The 17,542-nt window shown below is 42.1% G+C and overlaps 2 protein-coding genes and 1 pseudogene across 2 annotated transcripts; all 3 read left to right on the forward strand.

Annotated features, from left to right (window-relative positions):
• Positions 1-875: 875 nt before the first annotated feature.
• Positions 876-1,291, forward strand: LOC136503034 (ribulose bisphosphate carboxylase small subunit, chloroplastic 2-like). Its single transcript, XM_066498243.1, has 2 exons — positions 876-1,007; positions 1,046-1,291. Exons 1-2 carry the CDS (start codon positions 876-878, stop codon positions 1,289-1,291), a joined length of 378 nt encoding a protein of 125 aa, XP_066354340.1.
• A 1,579-nt stretch (positions 1,292-2,870) lies between these two features.
• LOC136505810 (uncharacterized WD repeat-containing protein C3H5.08c-like) lies at positions 2,871-6,491 on the forward strand. The gene is made up of 5 exons (XM_066500956.1): positions 2,871-3,939; positions 5,641-5,740; positions 5,838-5,995; positions 6,085-6,136; positions 6,245-6,491. The coding sequence occupies exons 1-5, from the start codon at positions 2,938-2,940 to the stop codon at positions 6,361-6,363; spliced, it is 1,431 nt and encodes a 476-aa protein (XP_066357053.1). The 5' UTR covers positions 2,871-2,937; the 3' UTR covers positions 6,364-6,491.
• A 169-nt stretch (positions 6,492-6,660) lies between these two features.
• LOC136505809 (putative disease resistance RPP13-like protein 2) lies at positions 6,661-17,365 on the forward strand (annotated as a pseudogene).
• The last annotated feature ends 177 nt before the right edge of the window (positions 17,366-17,542 follow it).

The raw sequence follows: 17,542 nt of genomic DNA on the forward strand, positions 1-17,542 counted from the left end.
AGTAACTGAACACCCAAACTTTAGAAAGCCTATCATAATGCTCTACTAGAGTAGCTATACACCCTCTATTTTCTTACTTACTTTTGCACTCATTGAATTTATAAATACTTTTCTTTTTTTGTACATGCACTCGTGAATCATAAGAATTGATAACGGAAACGGTGATGTCAATTTTATACTTTCGATCATTATAGTATTATTAGTCAACATGAAGAGGCCGAGATGGTGATTAAATAAAAAGATTATTTATCTTATAATTCAAATAAAAAGAGCTTCTGATAACATGTATTAAACAAAAAAAGAAGTTATATAGAGATGCGAGGAATTGAACCCGGAACCTTAAAAAAAACCAACATAATGTGTAACAACTCAGAACGGCAGGATCATCCTAGGGCTCTCTATTGGGGCAGTGGTGACAATGCAAGCAATAATCCCTGTGAATTTTCTTTTTTATATACACTTGGGGTCGCTATAACTAACCTATGCTCTAAAAGAGATGTCCTCTAGCTAGTATTCGTGGCACCTGCTAGTTATGCATTGCTGCTACTAGCTGTTAAGAGGAAACTGTGCTGAAGGAAGAAGACAAGAAAGCAAAATCCACAGAGATTATATATTGTCGCCACTTCCCAATGGCTACTAGCCTGCCACCGCATCATCCTGTTTGTTTGGGAATCGGCAAACAGCAACCATTCCTTCCTCATCCCGGCATCAACGGAGCCCATGCATCCTTCCCCTGCCTTAGCCGCGCGGCTGGTTATTTGAACCCCACTGCCGCCGGCCATGGCGCAAAAGGCCGGCCTCACACAAACTCACAAGAGTCGTCACAACCTAGAAGGAGGCAGTACAGTACACATGGCTCCCTCCGTGATGGCCACATGGCGTCGTCGGCCACCGCCGTCGCGGCTCCGCTCCAGGGGCTCAAGTCCACCGCCGGACTCCCCGTCGCCCGCCGCTCCACCAACGGCTTCGGCAACGTCAGCAACGGCGCAAGGATCAGGTGCATGCAGGTAACCTCGCTCGCTCTTTATATATTTGTTAATGTCAGTACTATCCGTTGCTCATGCTGTCATGCAACACAACAATGCAAGGACACGTGTGGCCGATCGAGGGCATCAAGAAGTTCGAGACGTACCTGCCGCCATTGTCGACGGACGAGCTGCTGAAGCAGATCGACTACCTGCTGCGCTCCAACTGGCTGCCCTGCCTCAAGGTCGGCTTCATGTACCGCGAGAACGCGTGGTCTCCCGGGTACAACGACGGCAGACATCACAAAAGATATTCTACTTTTTGACATTGTATATTTCTCATAGTATAGACAACTGATCTCATAGCTCACTATTTATGACATCTGTTTGACATGAACAGTCACGTCAACAAATGCGTGTTGCGGATAACATTTTTTGACTTTTTGTATTTTTCATGTCACTAATTTATAACATTGGTTTTCACATCAGAAAAATTTATGACCTTGCACAACAGGAAACGGCTGATTTGCCGGGAGAGAAAAAATTTGCCGGGTGCTTTTTATCGAGCACCCGGCAAAGAAATTCTTTGCCGGGTGCCAGGCCTGGCGGCACCCGGCAAATAAAGGCCTCCGGCAAAGCAGCTTTTGCCGGGTGCGGGCACTCGGCAAATTCCAGCCGTCGGCAAAAATTGGTTTTTGCCGGGTGCCGGCCACTCGGCAAAATATGGCCGCCGGCAAAAGTGGCCGGCTTGACGGCGGCCAGCTGCCGTCAGCCTTTGCCGGGTGCCACGCCGTTAGGCACCCGGCAAAGAATTTTTTTAATTTTTTTTAAAATTTCTTTGCCGGGTGCCCCATGACCTGGCACCCGGCAAAGGCTTCTTTGCCGGGTGCCCAGGGTGGCACCCGGCAAATTATTTTTTTGTTTTTGTTTTTTTGACCCCATTTTTTTTGTGGGGACTTGCTACAGTAAATATATCCCTATTTCAAAATTTGGGACAATTATGAGTTTTTTTAACTATATTTCCTTAATTTTTTCCGTTTCATTGAATTTTTCCGACTATTCTAAATTTGAACTGCAGGTACATGAAATAATGGAATTTGGTCATTCAAAAAAATAGTATTCATGATATTTAGGCTATGTCGAGGCCGTATGCAGGAAGTGGCATGAAATGTCGCGCATCATGTTGTCGTAACATGACGATGTACTCGCGGGGGAAGTTTATTTAAATTATATAAAATCCAAACGATGTCCGAAAATCACGAAACTTGTCGATGTGTCTTGTTATCACATGTGGAGGCCCTGGTAAAAAATTGAGAAAGTTTCGAGCAAGTTACGACGTCGGCTGCCTAAAACCCAGACATCTCCACATGTAGATCACATGTCACATGTGGAGATGTCTGGGTTTTAGGCAGTCGACGTCGCAACTTGCTCGAAACTTTCTTAATTTTTTACCAGGGCCTCCACATGTGATAACAAGACACATCGACAAGTTTCGTGATTTTCGGACATCGTTTGGATTTTATATAATTTAAATAAACTTCCCCCGCGAGTACATCGTCATGTTACGACAACATGATGCGCGACATTTCATGCCACTTCCTGCATACGACCTCGACATAGCCTAAATATCATGAATACTATTTTTTGAATGAACAAATTCCATTATTTCATGTACCTGCAATTCAAATTTGGAATAGTCGGAAAAATTCAATGAAACGAAAAAAATTAAGGAAATATAGTTAAAAAGCTCATAATTGTCCCAAATTTTAAAATAGGGATATATTTACTGTAGCAAGTCCCTACAAAAAAAAAGGAATAAAAAAAACAAAAAACAAAAATAATTTGCCGGGTGCCACCCCGGGCACCCGACAAAGACGGGTGCCAGGTCATGGGTCACCCGACAAAGAAATTAAAAAAAAAAATAAAAAATTCTTTGCCGGGTGCCGTCGTCACTGGCACCCGGCAAAGGCCCATGACTAAAAAGGCCGGCCCACGTCCCAACCCTAATCTATTCCAGCAGACGGTTCGACCCCGCGCCTGCGCTCCGCCACCGCCGCCGCCGCCGCTGCCCTCGCGCTCCGTCCAGCTGATGGGGCTCGCCGGGTTTGAGACGGGCCGGTCCGCCTCCGAAGACGCCGCGGGCCCGCCCCCGGCCTCCCCCGTCTCGCGTTCCAGATCAGGCGGGGCCGCCCTGGGCTCCGCCGGGAAGCCGCCACTCGGGGGCGGCCGTCTGCGGTCCTCCTTGTCCGACGGCTCCGATGCTGCCGACGAGGACCCCAGGTGCTTGATCAGGAACCTTGACGACGGCAGAGAGTACGTGGTGAGGGAAGAATTCGGTCTCCGCGAGGTCGGCACGGGGCTCCGCAGCATCCGCTGCGCAGCTGGCTCCTTGGTCATCCACTCCCGTGACCGCCGCAGTAGAGACGAGAAGGACACGTCTTCAGAGAAAGGCGGCCAACACTCCAGCTCCGCGACGGATGACAGCCAGGACAGTGTTCCACGCCATGGCCCCGCCCGAGTCAAGGTGCGGCAGTACGGGAAGTCACATAAGGAGCTCAGTGGCCTGTTTATGACGCAGCAGATACAGGCACACAATGGTTCCATCTGGAGCATCAAATTTAGTCCTGATGGCCGTTACCTTGCGAGTGCCGGGGAGGATTGCATAATTCATGTTTGGGAAGTGTTGGAGTTCGAGAGGGCAGGGAAGGAGAGGGAGGTGAAGGAGAACGGGGTGTGCAATCCACTTGTTGCTATGGTGTGCAATGAGTCATCAGAGACGATGGTGGCATCAGCTGCTCCAAGTGGGAGCCATTGGGAGAAGAAGCTGCGATCAAAGGTACTGCACAGTGGGGGATCAGTGAGCTCAGACAGGTTGATGGTGCCTGAGTATGTGTTTGCACTGTCCGAGAAGCCTGTGATAACCTTTGCAGGGCATTCAGAGGATGTGCTTGATCTCAGCTGGTCCAAATCTCAGGTAATGTACACACATTTCTAATTTATCTTCAATTCTAATGTGTAAATATTAATTTTCAGTGTAAATGCAAAGTTCAGGCTACAATAGAATGTGGAATACCTGAAAGTAGGATATCAGTCACGGAAATTAGATCCGAACATAACTCATTAAGAACACAAAAGCTGTGTAATAACAATATGTCATATTAGAAACATCGTGATCACACACCAGCTCAACTTATTTATTGTTGGGTTTGGGCGTACATAACTTGGCATCCAGATCTGGCATAGTGCAACTGGTGCACTGTCTGGAAAGGAAAACTTGACCAGCTGCCATTTATGCATTTTCGTTTTTGCGATAGGTAAATTGACTTTATTGCTCCCACGTGTACCCAAGCTTTTACCATGTGCATAAGACCCAGGTGCTCTCTACATGTAACTAAGACATGGTCTCTACACGCTTATACATTGCCATTTTACTATGGTTTTAATTTCTGTCTCAGTGCATCTAGAAAGTTCAGCACGTAAAAACTAAGCAGGAATTACACTGCAGGTTCCTAAACTTGCCTGGTCGTCTCAACTAACCCCTCAAACTTTTAGAGCCCCTTGAACTTGCATGGGTCTCACCAAAACCCCTGAACAGAAGCAAAGTTTAGGGGGTTAAATCAGACAACTGTGCAAGTTTAGGGGCTAGGTGTGACAACTGTGCCAGTTGAAGGAGATGAGAAAGTAATTTGCAAGTTTGCCTGGCTAGCCGGCTAGGTGACTACCGCTACCGCACAAGTTCAGAGACCTACAACACAGTTCTTTCTTAACTTATTGGCATTTGGAGAACCTATTGTCTATGATCTGGATGATATTTTTGTGTGCTGTCAAAATGTAGATATTTGAGTCCTACATTTGAATGTCAGCTAACCAGTTTCATGATACTGAACTGGAATTGAAAGTTTTTTCCCCCTGTGTTTTTTACCCGTAAGATTCCGATTTTGTTAATCGATATTCATTCTTTCTCTGCATCAGATCAAAGAAGGTATTAAGCTTGTCAAGAGAGTTGTAATTTACTTCCTCTGTTCCAAAATGTACACTGTTTTAGCTTTGACCTAAACCAAACTTCTCTAATTTTGACCAAGTTCATAGAAAAATGATCCAACATCTACAGCATCATATTAGTTTCATTAAATCCAACATCAAATATGTCTTGACAATGCTTTTATTTGGCATTGTAGATGTTAATATATTTGTCTATAAACTTGGCCAAAGTTAGAGAAGTTAAATAGAATAAGTTAACTTTGATGTAGTGTAGGTTTGCCTCTGTCAGACCTCTTTTTTGAATAGTTTATGGATAGCAAATACTTTGACAAAATCATGAATTAGGTATTCTATATCTCTAAGATGAAATGAGATTTGTCTTGTTTTAAATGGATAAATCTTGGTTTTAAAAGTGCAAATTAACTATTCCATTGGTATTTATTTAGGAATCAGTGCTCATAACTAGTCAAGCTACTCTGTACTCAAATACACTGAGCATATGCGGACAGCCAGACACCATGCACAGCATTTTTGTTTTTTTTTTGCTAGGTACTTGTCTTGCTCGTCTCTTGGTATACTTGCTGCTGTTAGTAAAGGCATATCCATTTCTACAGCATGTTGAATTTGAAGTATAATTATTATGAATTCATTGTAGTTTCCTGCTAGTTCAGCATCCCTTATATCCATCTTTTAGTTCCTGCAGTATTTGCTTTCATCATCAATGGATAAAACAGTACGGTTGTGGCACATGTCAAGCACTTATTGTTTGAAAACCTTCTCACACACTGACTATGGTACGAACATCACTTCAGAATCACCCCACCCCGTCCCTCTCACTGTCTAAGCACTGCAACAACATTGTCCGTCTAATATAATTTCTTTTTGATTCAGTGACTTGCATCCAGTTCAATCCTGTTGATGATAGATACTTCATTAGTGGTTCCCTGGATGAAAAGGTTCGTATCTGGAGTATTCCAAAGCGTGAAATTGTTGATTGGGTCGATCTTCATGAAATGGTTACTGCTGCCTGCTATACTCCAGATGGAAAGGTTTGAATTTGATCTATTTCATAGTTTCTTAATTTTGGTCAAGTGGAGCTGCTAGTTGTTCATCCTAATACCTTAAGATGTTGTCTCAGGGCGCGCTGGTTGGGTCCCACAAGGGCAGTTGCCATCTGTATGATACATCTGGTACATCGGCTTGCATTTTAGTTCTGTTCTCAACTCTCATTCAAAGACCTTATTTCCTGTTCGGTGTCTTGCAAGCCTAACCTTATATTTTTCCTTTCTCCTGGCTAGATGACATGCTTTGCTACAAAACACAGATCGACCTGCAAAACAAGAGAAGAAAATCTAGCCAGAAGAAAATAACAGGATTTCAGGTGCTTATTTTGACTAAACATTGTGTTGTGATGTGAATCATTCTGCACCAGAGTTAAGATATTTTTGGTTTGTTAAACTGAATAATAGCTCCTTAAACAGTTTGTCCCAGGGGATTCTTCAGTGGTCATAATCGCATCTGCAGATTCATCCCAGCTTTGCCGAGTGCCAGGGCTAGGGCACCCGGCAAAGTTTTTTCAAAAAAAAAAAAAAATTCTTTGCCGGGTGCCCCATGACCTGGCACCCGGCAAAGAAATTACGAAAAAAAATAAAAAACTCTTTGCCGGGTGCCCCCGCGGTGCGACACCCGGCAAAGAAATTATAAAAATAAAATAAAAAAATCTTTGCCGGGTGCCTCCCCGGCACGGCACCCGGCAAAGAAAATTTGAAAAAAAATTTAAAAAATCTTTGCCGGGTGCCTCTGACATGGCACCCGGCAAAGCAAGGGATGACGGAGCCGGCGCCGTAACGACCACTTTTCTTTGCCGGGTGCCGGGTTTGCACTCGGCAAAGTCTTTGCCGGGTGCCCGATAAAAAGCACCCGGCAAAGAAATCTTTGCCGACTAACTTTTTGCCGGAGGCTCTTTGCCGAGTGCTGCACCCGGCAAAGGCTTTGCCGAGTGCAAAGTAGCCTTTACCGGGTGCATTCGGCACCCGGCAAAGCGCCTGAATCCAGTAGTGTTGGTTTCTACATCGAGAATACTTAGACCTTGCCATGTGTCCAAGTGCCACGTATGATCGGATGCTAACATGGTGCTGAGTTGGCAGATGATGAAAACATCACAAAATTGAAATGTGGCCTATTAAACCCCAATATAACAAGCAGGCTTGAAATGGGCCACAAATATATTTGAGTTGTTTCTTTATGTGGTCCATTATTGTATTAGATTTTTTGGCCCATTTTTTCTCTCAGATCAGGTCAACCCATGCCACAATTTGAACTAGGCCCACGCCATAATGTTTTGGCCCATACAGTTTCGTTTTGAACATCGACACGGTTTTTAAGAAACGACTTTGACTACAATTTTTTTCTATAAAATATTTATAAAATATAGTCAATATATTATTTTATGAAACTACATTTCGAAATGAATCTACTTACATCATTTTCATATTTTCAAACTCAACCCAAAAGAAGTTATTTGTAGTCAAAGTTTAAAATGTTTAACTTAAGATAATCTCAAAACGATTTGCTTTAGACAACCGGAGGAAGTACAGCGCAACCCACTCAAGCGATTCCAAAAGATGATTCTAGCTATCTAGCTAGCTAGCTAGCTAGATGCATCCTTGGTTACGCTGCGTGTAGGAGCCCTGCTGTGCACGCGCATCGAAAACAAGCAAAGAAAGGCATCTTCGGCTAGCTTTGCCGCTCTTTCACCTCTGATTAGCAATGGCTATCTGAGCCGAGAAAAGAATATCTGAGCAGCCACTCAAAGCAAGAGATCAAGCATTTTGTTTCCACGCATGCACGCCACCGTAGCATATATATATACACACACACACAAACACAAATGTGTACCTGCGTGTTGTCGAGCTAGCAGGTAGGTTTAGAAGGATGGCGGAGGCGATCATCGGGCCTCTGGTTGGGAGGCTGCAGGAGGTGGCCGTCGGCGAGGCGCGGGCGCTGGTGGGGGTGAACGCGGACATCCACAGGCTCCGGGACAAGCTCATGTGGCTGCAGGCCTTCCTCCGCGAGGCCGACACCAGGCGCCGTGCCGTCACCGACGAAGTCACCAGGGTCTGGACGCTGCAGACGCGGGACGCCGTCTTCGACGCCGAGGACGCCCTCGATCATTACCATCTCCATGTGGACCTGTCCAGGTACCCACCCACCTTTAATTAGTCGTCGATTCATAGCACACAAGCTTAATTAAATTAAAGTACGTATACCTACAAGTTTTGCCAATGACTACGACTTCGGATGATGGTGATTTCGCGTGCCCTTAAACCCGGCTTAGATCCGCTTATTTTTTCATCCGAAAGAGTGTTTTTCTCTCATAAATTCATCCAGCATTCTTCCAAACCATCCAGATTCCTCCAGAATTCAGACAAGCGAACGGAGCCATATTCTTCCCAACCCCAATAATGCAAGTATGTTAGGCTCCATCAAGATCGATAAATATTTCCTCCGTTCCAAATATAAATACAAGATGTTTAAACTTTTTTAGGTACATAGTTTTTTTCTATGCACTTAGATACACACTATGCCAAGATATATAATAAAGCAATGTGGCTTGGAGTACAAAATTACAGATATGTGTACAACATGAAAGGTCTATGCATATCTAATAATTACACTAGACAATCATATAGAGTAGTCTGTTCTTGATCCTACAATCCACAAAATTGATGGCCGAATGGTTGCAACAGATCAGACAATTGATGTACGTGGAGCAAATCTGAAATAATATACCCTTAGTTTTTTCCTTATAATATCTCTACATTTTTTGTTATGAACGGTGCTTCTTTTATATTTGCTCCAGCTCCACAAAGGTTCACAAAAATCTTCTCTAATTTATAATATGCTCATATACGCATTCTGAAGGTACCCAAGGTGGGCTCGTCCTACTATGATATGTCTTGAAACATTCACAACTCAAGTACGGATGAGACGTGGCCTATCTAGAAAAATTAGAGCCATCAACATGAGGCTTGATGGCATCATTGAAAACAAAGATAAATACAAGATAGAGGATTCCAATAAGAAGACAGATGTGACATGGAAACCTTCTACCTCAACATCTATAAATTACACTCATAGAAAGTTGTAAGTAGACAGAATTACCTTTTGTACTTAACTATATTCTATAGCTGATTTCACTTATGTCATTCCTATGGTAGGGAGTAAGAAATTACTAATTATGTGACAAGATCACTAGACCAGATTTCTTGTCTACAAATAACCCAAAAGAGATGAATTATTTGCCTTCCATCCTCTTGCTTTTTTTAGTAAAAAGAAATGAGGAATGAAATGGATGAATACCGCTTTCACTTGCATTCGAGAATAATTTTGTGCCTTACTTGATTGATAGGGCACATTAATTATGCTGTCCTAGTCAATGGGATAGATAGATAAAAAATCTCATTTGATTAAATTGAGCTTAACTTCCTATCTAAGGATACACATATAGCTGCCCCAGTGAGTACAAATGCAGGATCTTACTCTTCGGGTGGGTTATGTCTCCAATATATTGTCTTAAGTACATTGGTATTATCTTATAGTCAGTGTGATGTTGTGCCACATAGTCTTGAGATGACTTGACAGACAACTCATATAATGTGTAGTCTTTTAGGTTGTCTTGTGTTAATTCCAAACAATAGCCTCTTTATCTCACCCCACTCCCACCGTCTCTCATCCACATCATCAAAAACCCATGTGGCATTGGATAGGCGTGAGCATAATTAACCGAAAACGAAAACCGAACCAAAAGAACCGAATCCGAAACCAAAAAATTCAGTTCCTGATATTGAGGAACCTAAAAAACCAAAAAAAAATTGGTTCCTACTCTCGGATAACCAATTTACCGAAAGAACCGAATTACATGAATTATACTTCATTTACTTGCATTTTATAAGATTATGTTTGGTTTATGTGTGATGTTTCATATTTGAACTGCTATATATTTATGTTATTATATTGCTATTGTTCCATTTTAAATTATTATTATCTAAAATGGATATAGTGTTGCATAAATTTGCTTTAGGACATGCGTATTTATTGTTATCTTAACCTCTCCTGAAAAAGTTTGGTTAGTTCGGTTAGAACCGGAACCAAACCGAAATAACCAAAAACTGAAATTGTCGGTTCAGAGAATTTTTTAGAACCAACCGATTCCCATTTTCTAAGAATCGAATTTCTTCAAAAAGCCGAGAAAAACCGAACCGAAACCGGACCAAACCGAATGCTCAGCTCTAGCATTGGATGAGACAACATATATATAACACTGCTTACGTGTACTAATCACCAATATACTTGCCCTTAGGTGGTAACAACCTAATTCTTGTGTGATGGTTGAGTTGTGAGGGTGTGACTTAACCACTATGGATGAAATTGAATGGTTTTAGGAGTTTATTTGTAGGCATGATAGTAGCATCCGTGAGTATGCGATTGTGGTATGCCGTGTGGCGAGGAGGGTAACAAGCAATGTCACCATTGTAACTGCAAGAGGAAATAATTGTTCTTTGGTGCAACAACAGTTTTCTTATAAAGGAAAGACTTAACTATACTTTTAGAACATATTAATAAGAGTTTTTCAAAGGTCCTAAATGGCTAGAGGGGGTGAATAGCCTATAAAAATTTCTACAAATACACTAGAGCAAGAGATCGGTACACTAAATGGCGAAATGCAATTTTGCTCTAGCTCTACGAGGGTTGCAAGCCACATATTCAACAATTCTAGTTGTTATGATCACTAGGCACAAACAATGGCTATGTCACTACTCACTAAGAGCTCTCAACAAGTCTACACTAAAGAGCTCCACTAGGTGATACTAAACTAGCAAGCAAGACAAGCTCTCAAAACTAATTACACTAAAGAGCTTGACAACTAATTTGCAAGGAATGTAAAAGAGTGAGTATGGTGATTATACCGTCGCGTCGAGGAATAAACCAATCACAAGATGAATACCAATTCAATCACTGGGAGAATACCAAAGGGCAAGAGACAACCAATTTTTCTCCCAAGGTTCGCGTGCTTGCCGGCACGCTAGTCCCCGTTGTGTCGACCAACACTTGATGGTTCGGCGGCTAATAGGTATCACACACCTAGCCCACCACAAGAGGCGCTGCAAGAACCTACCCACAAGTGAGGTAACTCAATGACACGAGTAATTTACTAGAGCTACCTTGCGGCTCTTCGCCGGGGAAGGTGCAAGACCCCTCACAATCACCGGAGCCGGCCACGAACAATCACCAACACATGCTGAAGCTCCTCCACTGCTCCAAGCCATCTAGGTGGCGACAACCACCAAGAGAAACAAGAAATCCGCAGCCACAACGATCCCCAAGTGCCACTAGATGCAATCACTCAAGCAAATGCACTAGGAATCACTCACAATCTCATTATGATGATGAATCAATGATGGAGATGAGTGGGAGGTATTTGCTTAGGCTCACAAGGATGTCAAGTATATCAAAGTGCCAAGAGAGTGAGCCCCAAGCCGGTACCTTTCTATTTATAGAGCCCCAAGACTCAAAGAGCCGTTGGGCACTCTCGGGCTGATAGGACACACCCCAGCATTCGGTCGGCCAACGTCCGATCGCCTACGGCCGTCCACCTATCCCCGTTTGAACTAGAGCTGTTCGATCTCAATGGTCATCTCCCAATCGCTCGCGCAGTCAAAAGATGACCGGACGCACCGCTGATGCGACCTGACGCACGTACACGCGGCGTCCGGTCATTTCCAGTAAGGGTCCAGAGGCGATTTTTAATGACCGGACGCGTCAGGTCAGAGCGACCTTACGCGCCCCGGCGTTCGATCCTCTCTTCTTCTCTGCGCGCCCGCCAAAGGTTGACCAGACGCGCCAGTCCACCTGGCCCCAGCGTCCAATCGCTTCTGCTCAGTCTCGGCCAGACAGCGCGTTGCGTCTATAAATGACCAGACGCGCCCGGGGTGAGTCTGGTCACCCCGCGGCCAGCGACCGGTTATAGACCTTCTCCTTTTTTTCTAAGTCCACAACCGCTTCATCCTTTCTTCCAACTTGCTAACCACAAAGTGTAGAACTTGTGTGCACGTGTGTTAGCATTTTTCAAGGCATTTTACAAGGGTCAAGGTTAGCACACTAGGTTCCTAAATGTATATGCACGAATCATGTCACCTAGTGGCACTCGATAAACCGTTTAGCCAAAGATTTTCCCTCTTTATAGTATGGCTATCGATCCTAAATACACTTACACCCTCTATGGTGTCTTGAGTGCCAAAACAAAAACATATTTGATACCTTTGCCTCGATCAACCTTGTTTTTGTTTTTCTCTTTCTTCTTTTCAAGTTGGAGCTTGATCATCTTCAACACATGTCCATCTCCATCTCCATGGACTTCATCACCATGCTCCATCACTTGGTATGTACCAACCTTGCTCACATGACACTCATGACAAAGGTTAGTACTTAGGTTTCATCAATCAGCCAAAACCAAACTAGGGCTTTCAGTTTTGAGACCTCTAACATGATTCAAGTTTTAGAAATGTTAGACTGATTATTTTAGTTCATTTTGATGTTGAAACTTCAAGAATTAAAAAATATGATTATTCGGTTTCAAATATAAGATTTCAAGCTAGTCTTAGAAAGTGTCAATGATTAAAAAGTTTACAATGCAAATTGTTTTTATTAAGTAGGGAGTTCTTATCACCAAAATAGTGTAGCTAACATTAAAACGCAATAAGTTATATAGATTTAGGATTCCCAAGTGTTAATATCCCTACATTTAGTATTTTCTTCATGGTATCAAAAGAAGATTATTGCAACATGTATATTTTAGATCTAATCATATGACCTCATGTAAAGTCCTAAATGTGTAGTCAGAAGGTTCTTGATTTGGATATGATATGGTGTCTTATCGGCTAGCTTCTAGTCTTTTTTGCAATCTAACTTTGACCTCCCTGTAATGCACCCCACCTAATGCTTTTATAGTTGGGTTAAGGGGATATATGTTATACACGGAGTCCAAAGTGAAATAGTTTGGATCATACATTTTAGAATATTTAGGAATGTTTCCTTGTCTAAGGATATCTTTTGTATAACATGACTAATAGCGAAACTACCTACATGTACCTGGTTTTTTTACCATGACAGTTGGCAATTACTAGTAATAATGAACATGAGGGTATGCCCAATAATTATTTGGTGGGTTATATATGCTTTGGATCTAGAGCTAGATAGTAACACAAAAGACACAAATTTAGACAGGTTCGGATCATCATAATGGTAATACCCTATGTCTTGTGTTTGGTGGTTTATATTGCTTGTTTTCGTAAGTAGATGTGGATGTTTTGTGGCCTCTATTGGCTCAGTCCTAACCTAGGGACCCTACGTGCCTTATATAGTTTTTGGGTAGGGTTATATGGTCGATTTTCTTTCCTAGTCGGATAAGGTATGCTTCCTATTGATATAAAATCCATTTCTCAAATTAATGGAAGTCATTCTCTTATAAGAAATGGTTCAAAAATCGCTATTCCACCTTTTAGGTTAAGGTATCATGAAAAGTGATACATGTGAAGATCGTGCATTTCAGTCACATTCAGATCTATTTTTTGAGTCCATGATATAACTACATTGGATGGATCTTCCACCTATTTAGCTAAGAAAAAATAGACGCAAAGGTGCATAATACATCGATATGAATATCATGAGTTGGAGCATAATTAAGCTGCTAGTAGTCGTGAATATCTCCTTCTTCATTCCTAATTAATCCAAGATTGGAAAAGAAGACTAAGAGGGGCCTATAGAGAACAAATATTTAATTAAGTTTAGAAGGCTATTCCATAATTGAATTCCCATTAAAAAATACTTAGTCTCTTAAACAAGACATTCTAAAACTTAGAGAATTCTAGTCATTAGGATTTCCTTTTATATTGAGTAAGCAATATTCGAGAATTTCCTATAAACATAGGTTTTATTTGGAACTCAACCAATCAACTACGAAACAAGAGAGTTTTTTTATTTTAACAGAAAGAAATACAAAATTAACAAAAATAGATACAAATGATTATAAACTAAAATGAATCAAACTTGTTTTATTAATAATTTTTTAGCTAATAAGTAGATAACCAAATTCTTTGACTAACCTTTTGAATTTAAGCAACTAAACCCATTCTCAATTTTGGAACATGAAGACATATATATGCTAGTTATCTCCAGGACGACTTGAGGTGTTCTAGGTGGTACTATGACCCTAGACTAGCCCTTGGTGTGGTAGCCACAACATAGTCCCTTCGGGGTAATCGTTCGCAGGTTTTCACGATTATAAGCGAAAACTGAACAGTCCAGTTTCATAAAAAAAGGAGCATTCAGTTTCTACAGAAAGAGCCACCAGTTCTCGGTTATGATATATCCATACATTGATGTGTGCTCAACTTTTGCGCCAACACATGGGTTCTTAAAGGTAGCCCATCACTACTAAAAAGGATATTCGAGAGTCCTCCATTTATGTGTAGGTAGCGCTTAACTTCCATTCAATGGGTCCAAGGACCCATGCCACCTCTGTAAATCGATTTATAGAGGTAGTGTGGGCGGCAGTCTTAAGATGCATGCCTCAGTACATTGCATGTAGTGTTATAAGTGGTGTCCCTTCTCGCTTTTCTTTACACAGTAACTTTGGCTGATCGAGGCATATATTGACTGAGAAGTGGAAAATGATTTTCATTTTTCTTAAAAAATATCGATGGGCAAATGGATAGATTATTTTTGGCACTATGTTTTATTGTCAACTTACTATTTAGACTAAACTTATACTGGTACTAACCACTATACAATGGTTGAATCTCAGGGATGATGTCCATGATTCAGATGCGGTGATATATGTGGAGGAGCACAACAAATTAGAGGATGCCCTTGTTAATAACCCAACTGAACACCAAGAGGGCAAAGAACACTATCCAGTCATGATCACTGTGTCCGGAGAAAGTGGTATTGGCAAGACAACTCTTGTGAGAGACATATACGAAAAAAATGGAAAAGAAGAAAGTGTTTGAAGAGCAAGCCATGGAAAGTTTTGCACCTTATTTGACTGCTCCCAACATCCTTCAACAAATTACTCAGCAACTGACAGAAGACGACAAAAATTGCCCTAAAGAAATGGCACAGGAGATGCTGCAAAATAAATTGAAAAACAAGAAATACTTGCTCGTGATAGATGGTGAAGTCAGTGGTACTGAATGGAAGCACTTTTTGACTAGCATCCCAGTTGGCACTAGGGGTAGTAGAGTAGTGCATATCACACAAGGCAAACCAGAAGAGCCACCTAGCAGCTACCATCATATCACCATTCAGTTAAAAAAACTTACAGAAGATGCTGCTATGTCATTGTTTCGTCAGAGGCTACCTAAGGAACTGCAAGATAAAGACCTTAAGAAGTACCAAAAGAGTATTTTCAAAATCACCCAAGGGTTGCCTTTGGCGGTTGTTCTTTTATCAGGTCTTGTGCAAACCAAGGTGTTCCCAAGTGAGTGGGTGAAGGTTTTTCACTACCTTAAGTCCAAGCCATCAGCGAATCTTGAAAGCATGCTGTCAGTTTGCTTTGATGATCTTCCACATGAGCTAAAATGTTGCTTCCTCTACTTTGCTGCGTTGCCAACCAACACTACAATTGAGGCACGCAGCTTGGTATTTATGTGGGTTGCAGAGGGATTTCTAAGTTCAAAGGGCGGGAAGACAATGGAGAAGATTGGCTATATCTACCTATCTGAGTTGATTAATCGGAATCTTGTCAACCGAGTGAAAATGGATGATGATTCCAGTTTCGGGAGTATGTTGGTCACAATCCAAAACAAAGTCCATGACTTTTTGCAGATAGAAGCACATGAAGCAAGCTTCGTGGAGGTTCATAGCCATGATGATATCCCTACATTAACTAGTGCTCGCCGCCTCTCTCTGCAGAACTACACTGACAAATATGCTGTCCTAGCCCATCCATTGCCAAAGCTACGATCCATCTTCTCTCAGTATGAGCAAGAGCCTAATAAAGGTGATCAGGGGCACAGGTCCAAAGGAAGCCGGGCATATATGTTTCATTTATCTCAACGAAGGGCAATATCTAAGATGAAGAAAGACATCAGATCTCACATAAAGGAACTGTTTCATGGATCTGAGTTTCTCCGTGTCATCAATCTACAAGGCATTGAGATTGGTGAGACTTTGACAAGTGCAATTGGCAATGTTGTGCACTTGCAGTACCTTGGCATCACATCATGTTCACTGAAACATATCCCACGGTCCATCGGAAGACTCACTAGCCTCCAAACATTGGATGTGAGGGAAACTAATGTCCGAGAGCTCCCAAGGTCCTTTTGGATGATTAAGACCCTGAGACATGTCCTTGGTTTTGTCCTCAGACTGCCCAAGCAAATTGGCAACTTGAAGCAGCTGCATACACTTGACTCCATAGATCTTGAAGAAGTTTCGGAGGAACTGACTTTGGAAAGGACACTAGGAGAGATGATCCATCTTGAGTTCTTGTCAATCTGGCACATCTCAGATGTCAATGTGAAAGCTCTTTCTGGTGCTCTAGAGAAACTTGAGAGCCTTAGGACCCTGATCTTAGAAGGTAAAATTATTCCTTCAAATGTCTTCACCACCGCTTCCCTCCGACGTGTCAAATTTATGTTCCTAAGTGGGGATCTGGTACATTCCTCTGATCTAGATGGTAGTGAATCATTTTGTCTCCCTAATCTCATCATGCTTTCTCTGGAGAAAACATATGTGACTCAGGAATTCATTAGCAAGCTGTCTGAGCTGCCATTTCTTGCCACCCTTGCATTGTACCCTGGCTCGTACAAGGACAAGAAACTTGTATTTGCTTCATCCAAATTTCCACGCCTCAAAAAGATCAAGATGATTGACGTGGAAGTGCTGGAGATTGTTGAAGTTGAGGTGAGCATGGTTCCTGAGCTCAAAGAGTTGGAAATTCACTCCCCATTCACAGGTTATCGTGATATTGACCTGGGTAATGACAAGAAACGTTCTCAAAAAACAAGGATTGTGGTTGATCTTAAGAAAGAGAATAATGATGTTCATGAAGAAAATGATGATATGTCTGAATGATGGATGATATTCGCATGAGTCATGGTAAGGTAAAATTGGCACCCACCGCAGACATGCAAGTATAAATAGATTAACATGTCATCATTCCTATGAGCTACATGCTTGTATATGGCCACTGTGTATGGGGTATTGTGTGTTCCCCGCGCACTCTCTTAAATATGTTGTGTTGTTCGTGTTGAATGAATGTAATTTGTAAATATTTGGATGACGTTGTTATTGTCGGTGTTGTTCTATGTACATACTTATATGTAATAATAATGTGGCAAAAGTCATGACCCTTACACTGCCAAGAGCCCATACATAAATGTGTGTTTACCTGCAGAACCGCAGAAGCATCAAGAATATGAAGTTGAACATGTGTTACCATTATTTTTAAATAAAAAACATCACATAAATGATGTGCGATAACTCCACCGGAAGATTGGGTGTGGGGTGGGGGTGGGGGGGGGGGGGGGGGG

The sequence above is a fragment of the Miscanthus floridulus genome, chromosome 14, assembly GCF_019320115.1.
Source record: "Miscanthus floridulus cultivar M001 chromosome 14, ASM1932011v1, whole genome shotgun sequence".
Lineage (NCBI taxonomy): Eukaryota > Viridiplantae > Streptophyta > Magnoliopsida > Poales > Poaceae > Miscanthus > Miscanthus floridulus.

What these genes read in the sequence shown, in the direction of transcription:
- LOC136503034 (XM_066498243.1), top strand. Translation starts at nt 876, where the DNA reads ATGGCGTCGTCGGCCACCGCCGTCGCGGCTCCGCTCCAGGGGCTCAAG. An exon ending in CAAGGATCAGGTGCATGCAG is followed by an intron (nt 1,008 to 1,045) that starts GTAACCTCGCTC and finishes TGTTAATGTCAG; the next exon opens with TACTATCCGTTGCTCATGCT.
- LOC136505810 (XM_066500956.1), top strand. Translation starts at nt 2,938, where the DNA reads ATGACTAAAAAGGCCGGCCCACGTCCCAACCCTAATCTATTCCAGCAG. An exon ending in TCAGCTGGTCCAAATCTCAG is followed by an intron (nt 3,940 to 5,640) that starts GTAATGTACACA and finishes TCCATCTTTTAG; the next exon opens with TTCCTGCAGTATTTGCTTTC. An exon ending in CTTCTCACACACTGACTATG is followed by an intron (nt 5,741 to 5,837) that starts GTACGAACATCA and finishes TTTTTGATTCAG; the next exon opens with TGACTTGCATCCAGTTCAAT.